The sequence below is a fragment of the Taudactylus pleione genome, unplaced genomic scaffold, assembly GCF_031769625.1.
Source record: "Taudactylus pleione unplaced genomic scaffold, aTauple2 ptg000281l, whole genome shotgun sequence".
Taxonomy (NCBI): Eukaryota; Metazoa; Chordata; class Amphibia; order Anura; family Myobatrachidae; genus Taudactylus; species Taudactylus pleione.
The window spans coordinates 796,262-821,908 of NW_028284683.1; the positions used below are offsets into that span (position 1 = coordinate 796,262).

At 48.0% G+C, this 25,647-nt stretch overlaps 1 protein-coding gene across 3 annotated transcripts; it reads left to right on the plus strand.

Moving 5' to 3' along the window:
* Positions 1 to 890: 890 nt before the first annotated feature.
* BAP1 (BRCA1 associated deubiquitinase 1) lies at positions 891 to 22,507 on the plus strand. 3 transcript variants are annotated; one of them, XM_088482033.1, is made up of 17 exons: positions 891 to 989; positions 8,869 to 8,898; positions 9,709 to 9,763; positions 9,860 to 9,992; positions 10,081 to 10,200; positions 11,888 to 11,949; positions 13,432 to 13,574; positions 13,844 to 13,922; positions 14,002 to 14,125; positions 14,277 to 14,421; positions 19,905 to 20,059; positions 20,446 to 20,567; positions 20,640 to 21,070; positions 21,209 to 21,327; positions 21,617 to 21,709; positions 21,798 to 21,870; positions 21,950 to 22,507. In XM_088482033.1, exons 1-17 carry the CDS (start codon positions 953 to 955, stop codon positions 22,081 to 22,083), a joined length of 2,055 nt encoding a protein of 684 aa, XP_088338159.1. In that variant the 5' UTR covers positions 891 to 952; the 3' UTR covers positions 22,084 to 22,507. The 3 variants fall into 3 exon arrangements, with proteins under 3 accessions (XP_088338159.1, XP_088338161.1, XP_088338162.1); XM_088482035.1 differs by having other exon boundaries at positions 14,277 to 14,391; XM_088482036.1 differs by lacking the exons at positions 891 to 989; positions 8,869 to 8,898 and adding an exon at positions 8,953 to 8,992.
* The last annotated feature ends 3,140 nt before the right edge of the window (positions 22,508 to 25,647 follow it).

Here is a 25,647-nt window from a genome sequence, read left to right on the forward strand (position 1 = left end):
CTTGGTGCAGTGGTTCCCAAACTGTGCGCCGTGGCACCCTGGGGTGCCTCAGGACACTTGCAGGGGTGCCTCAGGATGGTGGTCCAGCACCAAATCAAATAATTTATGGTCAATGTAATGTAAATATATGGACAAACAGAAGCGCAAACCTGTCCCCCACCCCATAACTGACCCTAAGGATGACAGATAAGCACAATTTAGTTCACTTTACTACATTTTTTCTGAATTTCTGAATAACAAACTTTTGGCTTAGGGGTGCCGTGATAACAATGCTGATACTCTAAGGCGCCGTGATTCAAAAAAGTTTGGGAACCACTGCCTTGGTGAATTGCCGCAACTAACTGAATCCCCCCCTAAAAACGATTATTCTGTGCAGATGGTCAACAGGGGAAAATAGGGACATTTATATGGAGAAACATGAACCCTGGGACTGTCCCTAATACTTAGGGTTGTTAGGTAAATCCATAAAAGACTATTTTGCTGCATTGGGAACCTAGCAGGATGCAATGGCAGCATTTAATGACCCTATAAGGTTTGTCCCTACTTTCTGTGTTATTAATTTATATGACTGTTAGAAATATTAATATCATATATTCAAGTACTGAGGAATTAGCCCCAAATCTCTCCTTGCCCTGACTAAAAATGGCTTCTGTTATTATGATTAAAGTCACGTGATGGGACCAGACAGAAGCCTAGAGGGAACTCCAGCGGTACGACTGCTATTCCTGCCTGTCTGCAGAACACGGGCTCAGCGGCCATTTTCTTAAAGCACAGGATACACTGCAGTAAAGGCGAATGGCTCAGCACACATGGCTCCTGAGATGGAGACCAAGATGGACGCAGGCGGGGGGGAGGAAAGATCACTCTGCACAGATCGCAGACTTTTGCGTACCGGAAGCGTTTCCGTCGCGCTGCTGTGACGTCAGGGGCCCGGAGGCATGGATGAGACAACATGAATAAAGGCTGGTTAGAGCTGGAGAGCGACCCAGGTACTACACCTCCCATCATCCTCTCCCCCCCCTCCATAAGAGGCTGCTGCCCCATGGGGGAGGAATTAATGCACTCTCTGCTGCCAGCCTGGGGGTGTGGGTGCCCCCCTGGGGCAGCAGATGTAGGGGGCAGTTCTCTCTGATAGGTAATACACTGTATACAGAACAACCAGATGGGGCAGCTCTTAGACCTCACACATATGGTATGTGGTTATTTGCACATTTAATAGTCATGGGGGTAATATTAGAGGGGGGGAGGGGGGTCTGTGGCCCATCAATGCACAGATAACTATAAGACTCAGCATGCCCATGCATGTACCCAGGGGCATAACTAGGTATTTGAAGGCCCCATAGCAAAAGTTTGTTAGGGGCCCCGGGAAACAAACGTATATAACACATGTAACTTGGACAAGGACGGAAGCTCCTCAGCTATGGGGCCCAGAGTTGTACGTACGGGAAGCCGGCGGACACAATGCCGACCGCCAGCTTCCAGACTACTTAATCCCGGCGAGGGTTACATGACAGGCGACTAAATCTAGACGCCTGTCATTTTACCGACGCTGGGAGACCGGCACCCGATTTCCCGATTGAAGGGATGCCGGGCACGGACAGCCGCGGGGGGTTTAGAGTTGGGCACCCCCCCCGGGAGGTTAGGGTCAGGGTCAGATATTATCTCCTTTTCAAAATTTCGCTGCAGTGCAGACTAGTATGAGGAATATGTTTAACGTGTCTTCTCCGTATATCCCGAGCTATTGTGATGCGGCTCATTGCGGTCCATCCACTCAGTGCCAACCATACGCAGCCGGCCTGGCATGGCCAGAAGGATCTTCTCTTATTGTTAAGCAGGAATAAAACAACAGATTTCCATGACTGGGATCCGCGCTTCTAGCAACACATTAATGTAACTGAGCCACTTTCTCCCCTTATTGGGTCTCCGGCACCTGAAGCCGCTATTCCCGGGGCGCCAGCGTTGCTATGCGTGTGCAGCCACCGTGGGTATATGATCCCGCAGACCAATAAGATTATTAAATGAGCTTTTATTTATGAGGCGTCATATATTTCCGCAGCGCTGTACAGAGCAATGATACAAACAAGCAACAGAATAACATACATACAAGTCAGTGGTCCGTAATGTGGGGGGGGGGGGATACTTTATTCTATAACAGGACTGTAGGGTATGTTACCATCATGGTTTTGGCGTTTAGTGGTGGTAATTGTGGTTATATGTGAGGAAGGGCAAATGAACTGATTTATTGTTTGCTATTGGTTTTTAGTTTAGCCACGTACATTCTTTCCTTGGACCCTCGCCGTTACCGTAGCCTTACGGCAGAGATTGCCGCCTGTCAGCCGTAGCCTGTAGTAGGCTAGATGTAGGGGAACACTGTCACTGGGCAGAGGGTGCGGGCGGGAAAGTGAGCGGGCCCTGGTGGTATTACTACGGTGCCAGGCTTCTGGTCACACGAGAAAGCAGAGCTCGCCACTTGCACCTTTGGGGTGCTGTAACCCTGTTTTCATGTACTGCTTGTATTGGTCTATTAATATTTAGCAATTCATATTTAAATAACATTATGACTATACCAGTGTGTTCCCGGGGCTCTTATTTCACTAGAAGCATATTGGACCTCATTCAGAGTCGGTCATTGCGGCCGCACGGTCGTAGGGGAAAGGGGCGGATATGCAAATGAAGAGATCACAAGTTGCGGTCCTAAGATGAGATCGTTAGCTGAACGACCGAGGGTAAGAAGCGGTCGTAAGACTAAATCACGCCCCCTTCTCGATCACAACACACGTCATCTCCGGGCATATAAGGATTAATCGAGACCATCGGAACTGGTCGTAGAGCTTAAGGTTGACCATACCCTCTCTTAAGTACTACGATCAAGTCAGTTTACAAACCTCCCATGTCACGTGTGCCATGACACTACTTTGTTAATTATGCACTCCCATTAAACGCTGTTCGCATAATGAGGCACGCCTGCGTTCGGATCTCCACTCCCCCGTTTTCAAGCACCTTCCCCTGTTACCACCCACAAACGGTTCAATCTCTCACTCAAACTACCGACCTGGCTGTGTTCAAGGAGAGAGAAATTTCTGATCGTAACAGCTAGTTTGCGCACGCGCATTGCGAACTTTACGCATGCACAGTTTAGCGAACATCGGCTGTGTACAACCGTGCGGCCGCAACGACCGACTCTGAATGAGGTCCATTGTCTCTGCCATAGAAGAATCAGATAAGAACCTGCAGGCCTGGGCTAGTCTGCCACGTTTTTGTTTTACAATTTGTTTTTATTTTTTTTTGTACGTTTTCTATCGCAATAGCAGTGTGTGCGTATCCTGTGCATTATTCCATGGATCTATCGCCTCTTCTGTTCCCTCTCTTCCGATTCAGCATGTTCCCCTTATTATCGAAGTCCACTCATTTATATAGATAGGCAGCACTGTGCACAATGGTTAGCATTGCTGCATTCATAACTTTTATTCTCGACCAGGTACATGTGTGGAGTTTGTATGTTCTCTCTTTGTTTTTAGGTTTATCTCTGAGTGCTCTGGTTTTCTCCCATGCTTAGGTTAATTATTTGATGACCACAATGAACCCTACTTTGCGTGTGGATGGAATTTAGACTGTTAGCTCAGTGCAGCAGGGACTGATGTGGATGACAGATATTCTCTCTGTGCAGCGCAGTGTAACTTAGTGGCACTATGTAAATAGACCATAACACTGATCTATGCTCTGTATTCTCCATATATATACTTTGCTGTGAGCCCATGTTCCGTTTTAGTCACCCTTCTCTGATTCCTTTTTAATGTCATTTTGGAGTCCTGAGACCTGCACACGCAGGGATGTGTTGTACACTATGTAGACAAAAGTGATTGGACACCCCCGTGCAAGCAAAATACACACGCGCTCCAAATGGCCACTAATGTGGCGGTTTGGACAAGAACACTTGGTGGGGCGGCTCGTGTACTTGCAGTTCTACGGAAACAACAAATGTTTTTAGCAGGACGACAATGGCACCTGTAATGTTTCCAGGGTGATGCTGGACTGGCATACAGAATATTCGGTAACCCGGATGGACTGGCCAGTTCAAAGTCCAGATCTGAACCCTACTAAGAGCCCCTGGGAGGAATTGGAGCGACGGGTGAGTTCTAGGCCGCCTCGCCCTTCCTCAGTGTCACAGTTGGTCACTGTAAATAAGGCAGATGGCAGAACATACCGCCTGCACGTGGTGGATATACACAGTACTGACGTCACTAACATCTCACTGCACGTGGTGACCTACACATACTGACGTCACTATAACATCTCACTGCACGTGGTGACCTACACAGTACTGACGTCACTAACATCTCACTGCACGTGGTGACCTACACATACTGACGTCACTATAACATCTCACTGCACGTGGTGACCTACACAGTACTGACCTCACTAACATCTCACTGCACGTGGTGACCTACACATTACTGACGTCACTATAACATCTCTGCACGTGGTGACCTACACAGTACTGACCTCACTATAACATCTCACTGCACGTGGTGACCTACACAGTACTGACATCACTATAACATCTCACTGCACGTGGTGACCTACACAGTACTGACATCACTATAACATCTCACTGCACGTGGTGGATATACACAGTACTGACGTCACTAACATCTCACTGCACGTGGTGACCTACACATACTGACGTCACTATAACATCTCACTGCACGTGGTGACCTACACAGTACTGACCTCACTATAACATCTCACTGCACGTGGTGACCTACACAGTACTGACCTCACTAACATCGCACTGCACGTGGTGACCTACACATTACTGACGTCACTATAACATCTCACTGCACGTGGTGACCTACACAGTACTGACCTCACTATAACATCTCACTGCACGTGGTGACCTACACAGTACTGACCTCACTATAACATCTCACTGCACGTGGTGACATACACAGTACTGACATCACTATAACATCTCACTGCACGTGGTGACCTACACAGTACTGACCACACTATAACATCTCACTGCACGTGGTGACCTACACAGTACTGACCTCACTATAACATCTCACTGCACGTGGTGACCTACACAGTACTGACCTCACTATAACATCTCACTGCACGTGGTGACCTACACAGTACTGACCTCACTATAACATCTCACTGCACGTGGTGACCTACACAGTACTGACCTCACTATAACATCTCACTGCACGTGGTGACCTACACTGTACTGACCTCACTATAACATCTCAATGCACGTGGTGACCTACACAGTACTGACCTCACTATAACATCTCACTGCACGTGGTGACCTACACAGTACTGACCTCACTATAACATCTCACTGCACGTGGTGACCTACACAGTACTGACATCACTATAACATCTCACTGCACGTGGTGACCTACACAGTACTGACATCACTATAACATCTCACTGCACGTGGTGACCTACACAGTACTGACATCACTATAACATCTCACTGCACGTGGTGACCTACACAGTACTGACATCACTATAACATCTCACTGCACGTGGTGACCTACACAGTACTGACATCACTATAACATCTCACTGCACGTGGTGACCTACACAGTACTGACATCACTATAACATCTCACTGCACGTGGTGACCTACACAGTACTGACTTCACTATAACATCTCACTGCACGTGGTGGCCCTACACAGTACTGACGTCACTAACATCTCACTGCCATGGTGACCTACACATACTGATGTCACTATAACATCTCACTGCACGTGGTGACCTACACAGTACTGACGTCACTAACATCTCACTGCACGTGGTGACCTACACATACTGACGTCACTATAACATCTCACTGCACGTGGTGACCTACACAGTACTGACGTCACTATAACATCTCACTGCACGTGGTGACCTACACAGTACTGACCTCACTATAACATCTCACTGCACGTGGTGACCTACACAGTACTGACGTCACTATAACATCTCACTGCACGTGGTGACCTACACAGTACTGACGTCACTATAACATCTCACTGCACGTGGTGACCTACACAGTACTGACCTCACTATAACATCTCACTGCACGTGGTGACCTACACAGTACTGACCTCACTATAACATCTCACTGCACGTGGTGACCTACACAGTACTGCCATCACTATAACATCTCACTGCACGTGGTGACCTACACAGTACTGACCTCACTAACATCTCACTGCACGTGGTGACCTACACAGTACTGACGTCACTATAACATCTCACTGCACGTGGTGACCTACACAGTACGGACCTCACTAACATCTCACTGCACGTGGTGACCTACACAGTACTGACATCACTATAACATCTCACTGCACGTGGTGACCTACACAGTAGACGTCACTATAACATCTCACTGCACATGGTGACCTACACAGTACTGATGTCACTATAACATCTCACTGCACGTGGTGACCTACACAGTACTGACATCACTATAACATCTCACTGCATGTGGTGACCTACACAGTACTGACCTCACTATAACATCTCACTGCACGTGGTGGCCTACACAATACTGACGTCACTATAACATCTCACTGCACGTGGTGGATATACACAGTACTGACGTCACTAACATCTCACTGCACGTGGTGACCTACACAGTACTGACCTCACTATAACATCTCACTGCACGTGGTGACCTACACAGTACTGACGTCACTATAACATCTCACTGCACGTGGTGACCTACACAGTACTGACCTCACTATAACATCTCACTGCACGTGGTGACCTACACAGTACTGACCTCACTATAACATCTCACTGCACGTGGTGACCTACACAGTACTGACATCACTATAACATCTCACTGCACGTGGTGACCTACACAGTACTGACCTCACTATAACATCTCACTGCACGTGGTGACCTACACAGTACTGACATCACTATAACATCTCACTGCACGTGGTGACCTACACAGTACTGACCTCACTATAACATCTCACTGCACGTGGTGACCTACACAGTACTAACCTCACTATAACATCTCACTGCACGTGGTGACCTACACAGTACTGACATCACTATAACATCTCACTGCACGTGGTGACCTACACAGTACTGACCTCACTAACATCTCACTGCACGTGGTGACCTACACAGTACTGACGCCACTAACATCTCACTGCACGTGGTGACCTACACAGTACTGACCTCACTATAACACCTCACTGCACGTGGTGACCTACACAGTACTGACATCACTATAACATCTCACTGCACGTGGTGACCTACACAGTACTGACCTCACTATAACATCTCACTGTACGTGGTGACCTACACAATACTGACGTCACTAACATCTCACTGCACGTGGTGACCTACACATACTGACGTCACTATAACATCTCACTGCACGTGGTGACCTACACAGTACTGACCTCACTAACATCTCACTGCACGTGGTGACCTACACATACTGACGTCACTATAACATCTCACTGCACGTGGTGACCTACACAGTACTGACCTCACTAACATCTCACTGCACGTGGTGACCTACACAGTACTGACCTCACTAACATCTCACTGCACGTGGTGACCTACACATACTGACGTCACTATAACATCTCACTGCACGTGGTGACCTACACAGTACTGACCTCACTAACATCTCACTGCACGTGGTGACCTACACAGTACTGACGTCACTATAACATCTCACTGCACGTGGTGACCTACACAGTACTGACATTACTATAACATCTCACTGCACGTGGTGACCTACACATACTGACGTCACTATAACATCTCACTGCACGTGGTGACCTACACAGTACTGACGTCACTATAACATCTCACTGCACGTGGTGACCTACACAGTACTGACGCCACTAACATCTCACTGCACGTGGTGACCTACACATACTGACGTCACTATAACATCTCACTGCACGTGGTGACCTACACAGTACTGACCTCACTATAACATCTCACTGCACGTGGTGACCTACACAGTACTGACATCACTATAACATCTCACTGCACGTGGTGACCTACACAGTAGTGACATCACTATAACATCTCACTGCACGTGGTGACCTACACAGTACTGACATCACTAACATCTCACTGATCTATTTACTGTCAGTGTCCAATCACTTTTTTCTACATAGTGTAGTTACCTTCCTACAATTATGTGCCCATTACAGATGAAGGGACAGTAACCCGCTGATCTATGGCTACTGAGTCTCCCAAAATAACTATACTGAATCAGCTCTGTCCCTAACATCTGACCTCCAAACCCTTACCTGACGTGTGTGTGTGCCGATAACGCTCACCTGACGTGTGTGTGCGCCGATAACGCTTACCTGACGTGTGTGTGTGCGCCAATAACGCTCACCTGACGTGTGTGTGTGCGCCGATGACGCTCACTTGACGTGTGTGTGCGCTGATAACCTGACGTGTGTGTGCCGATAACACTCCCCTGACGTGTGAGTGCACCGATAACGCTCCCGACGTGTGTCTGCCGATAACGCTCCCCTGACGTATGTGTGTGCCGATAACGCTCCCCTGACGTATGTGTGCGCCGATAACACTCCCCTGACGTATGTGTGCGCCGATAACGCTCCCCTGACGTGTGTGTGCTGATAACGCTCACCTGACGTGTGTGTGCTGATAACGCTCGCCTGACGTGTGCACGCCGATAACGCTCACCTGACGTGTGTGCACCGGTAACGCTCACCTGACGTGTGTGTGCGCCGGTAACGCTCACCTGACGTGTGTGCATCGGTAACGCTCCCCTGACGTGTGTGCGCGCCGATAACGCTCCCCTGATGTGTGTGCATCAGTAACGCTCACCTGTTCTCTCCTTCCTGTCCTTTAGGGCTCTTCACGCTGCTGGTGGAAGATTTTGGTAAGTGAGCCGCTGGAGAGAGCAGACCGGGGCAGTTGGAGAAGGGGTAATAATTCTGACAAGAAGAGGATGATGATTGTGCAGCTTTTTCGGGGTAACAATGAGGGTGAACACATTTAGGGCCTGATTCAGACCCACTCGCGAGCGGCTGTCCGCTCGCAAGTGGGTCGATGGTCTGCACTGCGCATGCGCACGACGGAGGGAGCTCCGTCGTGCGCATGCGCGAGACGCGAAGAGCGAAGGACTTTCCTTCGCTCGTTGTGTCTGATCAAAGGGGGCGTGCTGTCGATGTTGATTGACAGCACGCCCCCTTTGGTGGGCGTGCCGGGGGCATGCCTCCCAGACGGGGGCGTTCCCAAGGGAACGCCTACCGTCAGAAGCCGGCCCACTGACATCACTAGTGATGTCAGTGGGAGTGATTTTGGCTCTGATAGAGCCAAAATCACTCCGGGCCTTGCGGTTGAGAACCTCAACCGCAGGCTTCGGCTCGCAGTGGCGATGGTCAAGACCATCGCGACCATCATCCTGCACGCTCGTATATACTGTGGCTGTTGACCCACAGCTATACGAGCGTCCAGGAGGACGCTCCATAATTATGGAGGTGGGCCCTGATTCAGAGCGAGCGCTCTGGTCAGAGCGTCGGGCTCTGAATCAGGGACTTAGTTAGGAAGGTTCATCTTACTAATTGCGGTTTTGGGGGTTACAGGCAAATTCTCAGTTGTCAGGGCAAATAGTTTATTAGCAATAAAACCTCCTGGAGGATACTGGAGAGGGCGACTGGTGACTGATGAGTCTTTGTTTCCTCCATAGGTGTAAAGGGGGTGCAGGTAGAAGAGATCTATGATCTGCAAAGCAAATGCCCGGGGTATGGAGCACAGATTCTCATTTATATATCAATGCGTTTCCTGTTATTTCATGTATCAGCCTATTTACATTGCTTCTCCATCTCACCGCTCCTCAGGCCAGTCTACGGCTTCATATTCCTCTTTAAATGGATCGAAGAACGCCGGTCACGCCGGAAGGTCTCCACCCTACTGGATGACACGTCCGTCATTGAGGAGGAAGTGGTCAACAACATGTTCTTTGCCCACCAGGTGCGGTAACAGCGCTGCGAATACTAAAAGCTCGTGTTACGGGCGCCCCTAGCTCATCACTCATCATCTCTTTCATTCTCGGTCGCAGCTGATCCCGAATTCCTGCGCCACTCACGCCCTCCTCAGTGTCTTACTCAACTGCAGCGGGGTCCATCTGGGGCCCACCCTGAGCCGCATCAAGGATTTCACCAAGGGGTTCAGCCCAGAGGTAATACTACCGTGAGCTTCTACAGGACTGTCCGAGATTTCACTGTAACCAGGACAAACTTATCATTCAGTATCCAAACTCATGTGTACCCCCAGCGAGCAGAGAGGCCGGCAGGGAGTGTCCAGGTTGAAGACCCTCAGGGAACCGCTTTACGTCACCTGAATATTTGTGCTCTATAGTTACTGCTGTGTAGTGTGAAATGAGAAGTAACCCGACGTAACGTTACGTAAAGTAACCATTTATGAAGCACGCCAGAACGCCAGAGGTGCACCATGTGACCGCGTGCCTAGTTTGTCCGCCCACAGAGTGTCTAGATTGACCAAATTTGATGGAAAACCCTGAGAAGGTGTACAGTACAATACTAAAAATAAAACGAAAAGTACAACTTCCTATCACATTCTCCCCTATCATTAAATGAAACGTTTCTGCCCTCAGAAGGAAACCCCCCCAAAGTGCGCCATCTTCCCCATTTATCTTGTAGGCCTAATAATTTTACTCTGCAAAAAAGGAATTTTATATTTGTACTGCTTTGTTGCAGTGCTCTTACTTTCTCCATAACCTATGCCCACCTAACGCAGGGGTGTTCAACATGCGGACCTCCAGCTGCTGTGGAACTACACATCCCAGCATGCACTGCCACAGTCTTGCTTTTAGGGAATGCTAGAAAACTAGCAGGGCATGCTGGGATGTGTAGTTTCACTGCAGCTGGAGGCCCTCATGCTGAACACCTCTGACCTAACGCCTCCCCTACAGAATTCTGCTTCACCACAAATCTCGGCCATCTTGTCCTGTGACCAGCTACAGTCACCCCCTCAGATGGCAGGAGCACAGCCGGGCTGTGCACTCTGTAAATGGCCTCTAGTGATATCACAATCCCTGCTGCTCAGTGATATTTGTCACCACAGAAAAGTAACTTGTATCTGGAACTATCATGGCGGGAAGTGTCGGGGGCTGTGAGTGTATAAGGGGTGTGGTAATGAAAGGTATTAGCGCACAGCGACTAATTGTATAAGTGCTGTTTGCGGCTACATGTCTGTGATCATGTGTTTCGGGTATTTCTCAGAATCATTGGCCAGTTTCTGGCTCCCTGTAGCCTCATATGAATAACACAGTCCCCTAGGTAGTCACTCCATGGTCTCAAATGCCGACTCCTCTCTGTTCTTTATGGCCACACTGCAGCCCATGTCTCTCTGCACCCAATACATGGGTATGGTTTCCATCCTCAGGAAAGGGGTGATATTGATTTGGAATGCAGAGCCCATTCCCAGGTGCTAGAAGCACTCGGGCAGCCTCTTAGCAGGTCGATGATCCAGGGGGAGCTATCGGCCCATTGGCTGATTAGAGCTGAGTCTCCTCCACTGCACAGCAGCAGTGACAGGACAGGAAAGCCAATGCTGCCAGCCAATAATAGAAGAAGCTGATGGCGTTATGTTTCCTGCTGGAGTTCAGTACAGTAGAGGAATGGGAACCTGTATTGGCCACTAGGCTGCAGGTCTGTGATCCAATAACCGTGCACAGGCTTCCGCCAGCTGTGCTCTCTCTATGGGCCTTAACCAGCCGGTGAGGTGGGAGCAGGTCTGAGGGACCCACGTCTAACCTCCCTATGCACTGACCCGGCTATGCTGGGGGGAACTGCAGGTGTCCGCTCATATATACGTCTCAGTCAGTGTTCTCTCTTCTCTCTCAGAGTAAAGGTTATGCCATCGGGAACGCTCCAGAACTGGCAAAAGCTCACAACAGCCATGCAAGGTAAGAGACCAGTGTACAGTGTATGTTATTGCAAACCACTCGCGCCCAGTAACATTATATGTGCTCAGATTCTTCATTCATACTGACCGGTAACAGCCAAATGTGAGTCCTTAACATCCCATAAACCAGCAGCAGCAGTTGTCTCCTGGCAACCTCTCCATTGCACCAGGCAACACTAGCTGTCTCCCGGTGACCCCTCCATTGCACCAGGCAACACTAGCTGTCTCCCGGTGACCCCTCCATTGCACCAGGCAACACTAGCTGTCTCCCGGTGACCCCTCAATTGCACCAGGCAACACTAGCTGTTTCCCGGTGACCCCTCCATTGCACCAGGCAGTACTAGCTGTCTCCCGGTGACCCCTCCATTGCACCAGGCAGAACTAGCTGTCTTCCGGGGACCCCTCAATTGCACCAGGCAACACTAGCTGTCTCCCAGTGACCCCTCCATTGCACCAGGCAGTACTAGCTGTCTCCCGGAGACCCCTCCATTGCACCAGGCAGTACTAGCTGTCTCCCGGTGACCCCTCCATTGCACCAGGCAACAATAGCTGTCTCCCGGTGACCCCTCCATTGCACCTGGCAGCACTAGCTGTCTCCCGGTGACCCCTCCATTGCACCAGGCAACACTAGCTGTCTCTGAGCTATGGATGGAGAATGTGATAAACATGAGCAATCCTAGTTCTCTCCTGGTGACCCCTCCATTGCACCAGGCAGTACTAGCTGTCTCTGAGCTGTGGATGGATTAGGGGGTAAACATGAGCAATCCTAGTTCTTTCCTGGTGCCCCCTCCATTGCGCCAGGCAGTACTAGCTGTCTCTGAGCTGTGGATGGATTAGGGGGTAAACATGAGCAATCCTAGTTCTTTCCTGGTGCCCCCTCCATTGCACCAGGCAGTACTAGCTGTCTCCGAGCTATGGATGGAGAATGTGATAAACATGAGCAATCCTAGTTCTCTCCTGGTGACCCCTCCATTGCGCCAGGCAGTACTAGCTGTCTCTGAGCTGTGGATGGATTAGGGGGTAAACATGAGCAATCCTAGTTCTTTCCTGGCGACCCCTCCATTGCGCCAGGCAGTACTAGCTGTCTCTGAGCTGTGGATGGATTAGGGGGTAAACATGAGCAATCCTAGTTCTTTCCTGGCGACCCCTCCATTGCGCCAGGCAGTACTAGCTGTCTCTGAGCTGTGGATGGATTAGGGGGTAAACATGAGCAATCCTAGTTCTTTCCTGGCGACCCCTCCATTGCGCCAGGCAGTACTAGCTGTCTCTGAGCTGTGGATGGATTAGGGGGTAAGCATGAGCAATCCTAGTTATCTCCTGGCGACCCCTCCATTGCGCCAGGCAGTACTAGCTGTCTCCGAACTGTGGATGGAGCAGGGGGGGAGTACGTTAAACTACATAAGACTAGAATGTTCCCGCATTTTCGCATCCACGGTATGAGATATCCCAGAATGACCAGTGCGCGCTCTCCCTTCTCTCGCAGGCCGGAGCCGCGTCACCTGCCTGAGAAGCAGAACGGGATCAGCGCTGTGCGCACTATGGAGGCGTTTCACTTTGTTAGTTACGTTCCCATTAAAGGACGGCTGTTTGAGCTGGATGGGCTGAAGGTCTACCCCATTGATCATGGTAAGGCGTTCCTATGAGTGATTGGCGTTTTCTGGTCCTATAATGGACGGCAGAGGACAATGACTCCTGTCTGGCGGGTCATATGTAGGCTGTATATAGAGCTGTCTCTTTCCCACCCCTTCTGACCGTCTGTATAACAGCTGCAGGTTACCAATACCAAATCCCATCACCTTACCTTTGTACCCCCAGTGCCACCACACCACCCATGAAGTAGCGACATGCGCCCGGCTTGTTCTAGATAATGAACATTACGTGATTGTTCTCCTCAGGTCCTTGGGCGGAGGATGAGGAGTGGACAGACAAGGCGCGCAGAGTTATCATGGAGAGAATAGGACTGGCCACGGCAGGGTACGTACTGGTTATATGCGGACAGATGACCGTTGCTGCCAGCTTTGTTGCCAGAGATGATGATGTGTAATCTGTGCAGGGAACCCTATCATGACATCCGCTTTAACCTGATGGCTGTGGTGCCAGATCGAAGACTGAAATACGAGAGCAAACTTCATATCTTAAAGATGAACAGACAGACTGTGCTGGAGGCCTTACAGCAGGTAAGATGGGACAAGATGGCCCGGCCACTGCCCTCATACCCTCGCTGCTGAGCGTCCTTTAATTACCTGACTGATCACTATATGTGTAAATAAGTTTTCCAAACTATCTATCTGTCATTGTCCTCATCACCACCATCCCGTCTGTCTACAGCTGATCCGTGTGACCCAACCAGAGCTGATACAGGCGCAGAAACCCACCGATTGTCAGACCAATGAGGAAGCAAAGTCTAATCCTGCAAAGTCTGCAGCGGCCCAGGAAACTCCCGGTACAATTAATGCCCAGAATAATAAAACAGGTGCAGTGGAACTGGACGGATTTACAGGATAAGTTCTGTTTATTGTAGGAAACAAATGTGCAAAATAGACTCAGATGGAGTTGGCCAGTATGAACGTCTTAATCGCTGTAGTAAATTGCTCCCCCCAAAAGGTGCATTTGCTGAGTGTGCAAATCTGGCTGTATGGCAAGATGTGTTTGCTCCTTAAGTGTATCAGGAGATGGGGCTGCACAGTGCTAGCAGTGAATGCTAAGTTACAGTACACTAATCATACACAATACAGTACATGTCTGTACAGCAGGAGATGAGGCTGCACAGTGCTAGCAGTGAATGGTAAGTTACAGTACACTAATCATACACAATACATTACATGACTGTACAGCAGGAGATGAGGCTGCACAGTGCTAGCAGTGAATGCTAAGTTACAGTACACTAATCATACACAATACATTACATGTCTGTACAGCAGGAGATGGGGCTGCACAGTGCTAGCAGTGAATGCTAAGTTACAGTACACTAATCATACACAATACATTACATGTCTGTACAGCAGGAGATGGGGCTGCACAGTGCTAGCAGTGAATGGTAAGTTACAGTACACTAATCATACACAATACATTACATGTCTGTACAGCAGGAGATGGGGCTGCACAGTGCTAGCAGTGAATGCTAAGTTACAGTACACTAATCATACACAATACATTACATGTCTGTACAGCAGGAGATGGGGCTGCACAGTGCTAGCAGTGAATGCTAAGTTACAGTACACTAATCATACACAATACATTACATGTCTGTACAGCAGGAGATGGGGCTGCACAGTGCTAGCAGTGAATGCTAAGTTACAGTACACTAATCATACACAATACATTACATGTCTGTACAGCAGGAGATGGGGCTGCACAGTGCTAGCAGTGAATGCTAAGTTACAGTACACTAATCATACACAATACATTACATGACTGTACAGCAGGAGATGAGGCTGCACAGTGCTAGCAGTGAATGCTAAGTTACAGTACACTAATCATACACAATACATTACATGTCTGTACAGCAGGAGATGGGGCTGCACAGTGCTAGCAGTGAATGCTAAGTTACAGTACACTAATCATACACAATACATTACATGTCTGTACAGCAGGAGATGGGGCTGCACAGTGCTAGCAGTGAATGCTAAGTTACAGTACACTAATCATACACAATACATTACATGACTGTACAGCAGGAGATGAGGCTGCACAGTGCTAGCAGTGAATGCTAAGTTACAGTACACTAATCATACACAATACATTACATGTCTGTACAGCAGGAGATGGGGCTGCACAGTGCTAGCAGTGAATGCTAAGTTACAGTACACTAATCATACACAATACATTACATGACTGTACAGCAGGAGATGAGGCTGCACAGTGCTAGCAGTGAATGCTAAGTTACAGTACACTAATCATACACAATACATTACATGTCTGTACAGCAGGAGATGGGGCTGCACAGTGCTAGCAGTGAATGCTAAGTTACAGTACACTAATCATACACAATACATTACATGTCTGTACAGCAGGAGATGGGGCTGCACAGTGCTAGCAGTGAATGCTAAGTTACAGTACACTAATCATACACAATACATTACATGTCTGTACAGCAGGAGATGAGGTTGCATAGTGCTAGCAGTGAATGCTAAGTTACAGTACACTAATCATACACAATACATTACATGTCTGTACAGCAGGAGATGAGGCTGCACAGTGCTAGCTGTGAATGCTAAGTTACAGTACACTAATCATACACAATACATTACATGTCTGTACAGCAGGAGATGGGGCTGCACAGTGCTAGCAGTGAATGCTAAGTTACAATACACTAATCATACACAATACATTACATGACTGTACAGCAGGAGATGAGGCTGCACAGTGCTAGCAGTGAATGCTAAGTTACAGTACACTAATCATACACAATACATTACATGACTGTACAGCAGGAGATGAGGCTGCACAGTGCTAGCTGTGAATGCTAAGTTACAGTACACTAATCATACACAATACATTACATGTCTGTACAGCAGGAGATGGGGCTGCACAGTGCTAGCAGTGAATGCTAAGTTACAATACACTAATCATACACAATACATTACATGACTGTACAGCAGGAGATGAGGCTGCACAGTGCTAGCTGTGAATGCTAAGTTACAGTACACTAATCATACACAATACATTACATGTCTGTACAGCAGGAGATGGGGCTGCACAGTGCTAGCAGTGAATGCTAAGTTACAATACACTAATCATACACAATACATTACATGTCTGTACAGCAGGAGATGAGGTTGCATAGTGCTAGCAGTGAATGCTAAGTTACAGTACACTAATCATACACAATACCTTACATGACTGTACAGCAGGAGATGAGGCTGCACAGTCCTAGCAGTGAATGCTAAGTTACAGTACACTAATCATACACAATACATTACATGTCTGTACAGCAGGAGATGGGGCTGCACAGTGCTAGCAGTGAATGCTAAGTTACAATACACTAATCATACACAATACATTACATGTCTGTACAGCAGGAGATGGGGCTGCACAGTGCTAGCAGTGAATGCTAAGTTACAATACACTAATCATACACAATACATTACATGTCTGTACAGCAGGAGATGGGGCTGCACAGTGCTAGCAGTGAATGCTAAGTTACAATACACTTATCATACACAATACATTACATGTCTGTACAGCAGGAGATGGGGCTGCACAGTGCTAGCAGTGAATGCTAAGTTACAGTACACTAATCATACACAATACATTACATGTCTGTACAGCAGGAGATGGGGCTGCACAGTGCTAGCAGTGAATGCTAAGTTACAATACACTAATCATACACAATACATTACATGTCTGTACAGCAGGAGATGGGGCTGCACAGTGCTAGCAGTGAATGCTAAGTTACCATACACTTATCATACACAATACATTACATGACTGTACAGCAGGAGATGGGGCTGCACAGTGCTAGCAGTGAATGCTAAGTTACAGTACACTAATCATACACAATACATTACATGTCTGTACAGCAGGAGATGAGGCTGCACAGTGCTAGCAGTGAATGCTAAGTTACAGTACACTAATCATACACAATACATTACATGTCTGTACAGCAGGAGATGGGGCTGCACAGTGCTAGCAGTGAATGGTAAGTTACAGTACACTAATCATACACAATACATTACATGTCTACAGCAGGAGATGGGGCTGCACAGTGCTAGCAGTGAATGCTAAGTTACAGTACACTAATCATACACAATACATTACATGTCTGTACAGCAGGAGATGAGGTTGCATAGTGCTAGCAGTGAATGCTAAGTTACAGTACACTAATCATACACAATACATTACATGACTGTACAGCAGGAGATGAGGTTGCACAGTGCTAGCAGTGAATGCTAAGTTACAGTACACTAATCATACACAATACATTACATGTCTGTACAGCAGGAGATGGGGCTGCACAGTGCTAGCAGTGAATGCTAAGTTACAATACACTAATCATACACAATACATTACATGTCTGTACAGCAGGAGATGAGGTTGCATAGTGCTAGCAGTGAATGTTAAGTTACAATACACTAATCATATACAATACATTACATGTGTGTACAGCAGGAGATGGGGCTGCACAGTGCTAGCAGTGAATGCTAAGTTACAGTACACTAATCATACACAATACATTACATGACTGTACAGCAGGAGATGGGGCTGCACAGTGCTAGCAGTGAATGGTAAGTTACAGTACACTAATCATACACAATACAGTACATGACTGTACAGCAGGAGATGGGGCTGCACAGTGCTAGCAGTGAATGCTAAGTTACAGTACACTTATCATACACAATACATTACATGACTGTACAGCAGGAGATGGGGCTGCACAGTGCTAGCAGTGAATGCTAAGTTACAGTACACTAATCATACACAATACATTACATGTCTGTACAGCAGGAGATGGGGCTGCACAGTGCTAGCAGTGAATGCTAAGTTACAGTACACTAATCATACACAATACATTACATGTGTGTACAGCAGGAGATGGGGCTGCACAGTGCTAGCAGTGAATGCTAAGTTACAGTACACTAATCATACACAATACATTACATGACTGTACAGCAGGAGATGGGGCTGCACAGTGCTAGCAGTGAATGGTAAGTTACAGTACACTAATCATACACAATACATTACATGTCTGTACAGCAGGAGATGGGGCTGCACAGTGCTAGCAGTGAATGCTAAGTTACAGTACACTAATCATACACAATACATTACATGACTGTACAGCAGGAGATGGGGCTGCACAGTGCTAGCAGTGAATGCTAAGTTACAGTACACTAATCATACACAATACATTACATGTCTGTACAGCAGGAGATGGGGCTGCACAGTGCTAGCAGTGAATGCTAAGTTACAGTACACTAATCATACACAATACATTACATGTCTGTACAGCAGGAGATGGGGCTGCACAGTGCTAGCAGTGAATGCTAAGTTACAGTACACTAATCATACACAATACATTACATGTGTGTACAGCAGGAGATGGGGCTGCACAGTGCTAGCAGTGAATGCTAAGTTACAGTACACTAATCATACACAATACATTACATGACTGTACAGCAGGAGATGGGGCTGCACAGTGCTAGCAGTGAATGGTAAGTTACAGTACACTAATCATACACAATACATTACATGTCTGTACAGCAGGAGATGGGGCTGCACAGTGCTAGCAGTGAATGCTAAGTTACAGTACACTAATCATACACAATACAGTACATGTCTGTACAGCAGGAGATGGGGCTGCACAGTGCTAGCAGTGAATGCTAAGTTACAGTACACTAATTGTTAAGAGTGCAAGTGATGAACCTCCTGGCAACCGCATATGTGTCGTTGCTGTAGGGAGCAGTAAACTCAGGATGGTTCCAGTCACCATTGTGGCACATGTGTCAGACGTTTTGGTGCGCATATGCGGTACAAAAACATTTGCTTGGGAAAAAAAAAAGGGAAAATTGAGCTTACATCCAATTCTAGATGAGCAACAAAGTTCCTACATTGCAGATGTCACCCGTATTCTATGTTAGTTTGCTAGATACATGTTACTAAGTGTATGTAGCCTTTACCTCTCCTGCAGCATTTTGTTTCCCTTCTTTTCACAAATCCCCATCACTGAGCTCAGAGTGAGCGGAGTAGGGAGACCGGCCGGCTTCCCGCGCTACTCTCATTAACCTACAGGTGTCAGTAATATGATGCTGCACTAGTCTGAGCTCCGTATGGATGGCCCAGCAAAGCAGCAGGGGAGGTGAGACTCGCTACGCCAAGTGTATGTAGCCAGGAAGATGATGGCTGGGATCGGGTTTAGTGGAAAACTTTCAGGGTCTATTTTTTTCTGATTTAAATGCTAAGAAAATCCTGTGAATTGATAAATCTGCTATATGTCTGTCTCCATATCGCTTATCACAGATGTGGGGGTGTCCGGATCTGCCCAGCGAGCCCCTATAGCAAATACTTACAGCAAACTCAGCGTCCTTCCTCATAACGGGGGCACAGCCACTGCCCAGGTGCCCCGGCTGCCCGCTTTCCTGGATAACCACAACTATGCCAAGTCCCCAATGCAGGTTAGTGCCCCCCTGACTGTCACGTGGATGGAAACTGGTTTATCTCAGTGCTGAAATACTATTAGCCTTGTGTTATTAGAATGGGGAATGTGATTGACTGTGCCCGTTACTTTGGAGAGTATCAGGGGGCGTCTGCCAAACAGACGAAACTCGTAGGTGTGTAACAATAAGCTGTGTCATTGCCTGCACTGTTCTGGGGTACAGTAACCTGGATTATAGAGAGCAGACCCAGGCACCCATTGACTCTAGTTGTGGAACTGCAAATCCCAGCATGCCCTTCCAGAATGCAGTATGAGAGCCCCAGGTCTGACGCCTGAGCACATGGGGTATTTGGGGGTTGCTGTAGGTGCAGCGCAGTTGAATAAACATTAATCATGTTATTATAGGAGGAAGAAGACTTGGCTGCAGGTGTTGGGAGATCGCGGGGAATCCTACCACCCTCTCCAGACTCGGATGAAGAGGAAGACGAGGATACAGAGAGTTCCACAAGACCACCAGCTCTTCCTGGGTGAGTAAAAGGTTTAGATGACGAACCTCAAAACAAGATGCAGTCCATTTCCTAACTCACTATATCCCGCAGGTTCAAGAGGAGAAGCGCCGAGTCCCTAACACCAGCTACCGGACCTGAGCTCCCGGCTAACGTCTTGGCAGAGAAGTTAAAAGAAACTCAAAGAGAACTGTGTTCCCCACTCTCAATAAAGACTGCTGCCCCTGTAGCCCCCCTGTCCCAGCCATCCCCGACCCCCAGCAACGAGAGCACAGACACCGCTTCAGAAATCGGCAGCGCTTTCAACTCCCCACTGCGCTCCCCTCTGAGATCTGCCAACCCCACGCGTCCCTCCAGCCCCGTCACGTCCCACCTGTCCAAGGTCCTGTTTGGAGAGGAAGAGCCTCTTCTGCGATTAGACTGTGTCCGGTACAACCGCGCGGTGCGGGAGCTGGGCCCGCTGGTTGGCACTGGGATTCTACACCTCAGCAGAGATGGCCATCTTTGCACGCTCAGCCGAATGGGTATGCATAAGATCTGCGCCTGTTTTGTGGTGAAAGTGTGATGGGTGTCAATGTTGGATGTTGTTACTTGTTAATAGATTTAGACGGCAATAGATAATGTTTATGAATGACTCGAGATTTTACACCCTTCATTCTCAGATTCTGGCAAAGTTTCCCCTAAGATCAGCAAAATGGAAGAAGGAAAAGAGACTTTAGAGACAGATGGATCGCGTTGCAAAATTCCAGATGCTCCACCTGGAGAAAGATTTTCCCCCAAGGTGAGGACGCAGATTCTGTTATCATAGAGGTCACACAGATAATCCTAGAAAGTCTCCTATTACCCATGTCTGCCCATTGTCACCAAGCTTCTGTGTTCCAAACTGCCCCGTGCACCCAGGCTGAAATCATATTTGGAATATAATTTCTTCCCACGTTGAGCTGAGAAATATTCAGCAACATCTGAGTCATTTTAATGGCTGGATCTGACTTTCATCAGCCGCTGATGTGGCGCGAATCGGCCGATGACGGGCACTGTAAAGTGTAGACACAGCTTGTGTTCTCTTTTAGGAGCTCCTGGCATTGCTTAAATGCGTAGAAGCTGAAATCGCCACTTCGGAGGCCTGTCTGAGGGAAGAGCTGGAGAAGCGCAAGAAATTCAAGGTACTCTCTCCTAGTGGGGTGTAGTCCTCATTGTCCTATAGTTCCTGGCCTCTGTTATTGTTTGACCTTTCTTCATTCTTCTTTTCAGATCGATGACCAAAGGAGGACTCATAACTATGACGAGTTTATCTGTGCGTTCATCTCTATGTTGGCGCAGGAAGGTAAGCTTCCAGGCTCTTGGGTGGGCATCTGGCTATCGGAGGTGGGTTCCAGGTGTCTGTAACGTCTCTCCTTTCTTAGGGATGCTGGCAAGCCTGGTGGAGCAGAACATTTCCGTCAGGAGGCGGCAAGGGGTCAGCATCGGTCGACTACACAAACAGAGGAAGCCAGACCGGCGCAAACGGTCTCGTCCGTACAAGGCTAAGCGACAGTAATCCCGACATATATAGGTCTACAGAATCATATATGGAATATATAGATAATACTTATAGAGAGGCACCCACTGTCACTCTTTACTCACACCCATGTATATGATGTACATAAACTGTTTTTATATTCCCTTATGTATACCTGTCACATAGGTTATATATAAATACTTGACAAGCTCTGTTCATTCCCACATCATGTGACCTGCTCCCGCCTTGATTTAGTAACGTTATTCAGTGTCGGGGGTCTCTTTAAGCCGTTTAGTCAGTTTCCTAGAACTGTATCACAGTAACTGGTGTCGCACTGCGGGCAGGTCCCAGACTATTGACTGTAAATGATACAATGGCAGGTTCCACAGTTAAACCCTCTGGAGGTGAGAGTCTGTAAACCTCTTTTTTTTTTTCGTGGCATAATAAACTTGAAGAATAATTATACTGACTGTTGCAACGTGAAATAAAAAAACAAAAACATACAGGTAGTGGGTGATACGCTGTGTGAGCACGGGGCAAAAAGGGGGGGTTCTGTCCTTAAGTTAAATTCTTTTGTCTCATTCATCGGGAAGCCCTGGGGCAGGGAAGGCTCAGCCAAGAGTTTGGACGCTATAAGAAATATGACCGAAAGTAGTATGTTTGGATCCAAAAAGACTGAATCTTTACAACCGGATGTACAGAGCTGCCACACCTGCTAAGCCCAGGCCCCAATGCTCCACCGCCAAGGAGCTACTAACCAAACTGGTAGAATGTGGCCTTACATTTACAGAAACAGTTTTACAAGCTCTTAATTGCTGCCCACTGACTGAAGTGGGCATAGAGAACCGTCAGGTCATCTGTTTTGCAAACTCTATAGTAATAACAGGTCCCCAGAGTTCTGACGACACCCCGGATTTACGACGGCCTAAAGTCAGAATGACTATGTCAAACGTTGCAGTGCCCAGATACTTGGTTTGCCAGACTGCAGGACATCCAAAAGTTTTTTCCAACCAGCTTGTTCCTTGTTATTCCAAAACAATTATAATGGCTTTTCACTTCCTGTCCTTGCCAGTCTTAGAAACTCCTGCATTGGTGATAGGAATAGTTAAGGTCTTTGATAAGTGTGCACTGGGAGCATCCACTTTAGGAGGAAACAATACTCACTAGGGAGAGGATAAAGGGACTATAGTCTGTGAGACACCTGGTCCTTCTCAGGTTTGGTACAAAGGAAAGGAAATAGGCAGTTTCTTCTTCCTCTTGAGCAATGATAAGTTTGGACTCCTCACTGTGCTGACGGCTATGACATACACCTGCCTCCTAGGGCATGAGGGATCCTCTAGGTCCGAATCGTCTACCAGAGCAGCATAATATAAAGGAAAACAAAAAACCGTAACAGTAAAACCTTGTGGTCTGCAGGTAATCCTGCCCAATCTGCCAGTTCTACCTAATTGGAGACTGGCTTGTAGCATATTCTAATGCAGGATCGCACAATTTTATTTTATGTATATTTAAAGACTAATAAGCTGGATACACACTAGATGATAAAATGAGAGAGATGTGGTAAGAACTTACCTTTGTTATCTCTCTTTCCTCGAAGTCCATAGGGTCCACAGGGAGACCTTGGGGTAAAGGTGATTGCAAAGTCATCCGGGCACCACACAGTTAAAATGTTTCTCTCAGGATGCACTGGGTCTCCCTCTATACTCCGCCCCCGGGCCAGAGGCACCACAGTTCTTAGTAAGTCAAAGGCCGGTGGAGGATAAAAGAGAGAGAAGAAAGTCTGGAACACTCTAGAATCACATTCTCACATAGGAGATGGAAAAACTGGTGACCAGAGCGAAGCCCATCTGAAGCACAGGTGCGTCAGGGTGGGTGCCCTGTGGACCCTATGGACTTCGAAGAAGAGAGATAACAATGGTAAGTTCTTACCATATCTCTCATTTTCTTCAGGGTCCATAGACAGCACAGGGAGACCTTGGGGATGTCCCAAAGCAGTCCTTTTAAGGGTGGGGCCGCTCCTGAGCTTAAAGGAGAGTCAGCCACCCAAATGAGGCATCCTGAGAGGCATAGGTATCGAATGCATGATACCTCAGAAAGGTCTGGACAGAAGACCATGTGGCCGCCTTACAAAGCTGAACAGTCGAGGCGCCACGGCGAGCTGCCCACGAGGGACCCATAGACCGAGTAGAATGAGCAGTCACAGAAGGCGGAATAGGAAGGCCCTCCTGAGTGTAAGCCTCAGATATCGTCACATGAAGCCATCTAGCCAATGTTTGTTTATTGGCTGGCCAACCCTTCTTGTGAAATCTGTATAGGACAAACGAGTCTGACTTCCGAAGGGAACTGGTACGGTCCACATAAATCCGGAGGGCCCGTACCACATCCAATGAGGCCTCACCTGCCGAGAGGTCTGGAGAATTAAAGGCCGGTACAATAATTTCCTCATTAATGTGGAAACTAGAAACCACCTTAGGAAGGAACCCAGGCTGAGTCCGAAGCACCGCCCTTCCTGGTGAAATATAAGAAATGGGGAGCGACAGGAAAGTGCCCCCAAGTCTGACACTCTTCTGGCGGAAGCTATAACCAGAAGAAAAACAGTCTTTGCTGTAAGCCATTTGAGATCCACTGAGCCCAGAGGTTCAAATGGAGGGCCCTAAGAACAACAGGAGGGACGAAGGGAGGTTAAATCCGGAGGACACCCTGGAGGAAGGTGCGGACATCCGGAAGAGGAGCAATCGTACGCTGGAACCACACAGAGAGCAGAGACATGCACCTTCAGTGAGGCAAGGTGGAGACCGATATCCAAGCCCGCCTGCAGGAAAGCCAAAACTCTGGATATCCGAAACACCTGGGGATCGTAACCCCTGGGATGACACCATTGAAAGTAGGTATGCCACACCCTGTGGTAAACCATGGCAGAGGCTGGTTTACGCGCTCTCAGCATGGTGTTAACCACAGAGCCGGAAAAACATTTGGACGTTAGGAGGGATGTCTCAAGAGCCACGCTGTCAAAGACAGACAACCCAGGTCCGGGTAAAGGCAAGGACCTTGAGACATCAGGTCCGGACGTTGAGGCAACAGCAACAGAGTGTCGATGGAGAGACTCTGAAGATCTGAATACCAGTGACGTCTGGGCCACGCTGGGGCCACCAGCAGGACAGTACAAGGTCCACTGTGCCGACAGAGCGTCTACCAAGAGAGCCCCGGCATCTCTTGTTCTGGACACGTACACTGGCAATTTGTGATTGTGTCGGGAGGCCATGAGGTCCACGTCTGGAAGGCCCCATCTGTCCACTAGGAGCTGAAACACCTCTTGGTGAAGAGACCATTCCCCTGGATGCACGTCAGTGTGATGGCTGAGGAAGTCCGCTTCCCAATTGAGAACTGGAATGAACACTGCCGATATGGCTGGGAGATGACCTTCCGCCCATGTCAGAATGCGTGACACCTCTGTCATTGCTGCCTGACTTAGAGTTCCTCCTAGATGATTGATGTAAGCCACAGTTGTGGCGTTGTCTGACTGAACTTGCACAGGCTTTCCGTGAAGTATGAGTGTGGCTTGCTGTAGGGTCCTGAAGACCGCCCGAAGTTCCAATATGTTGA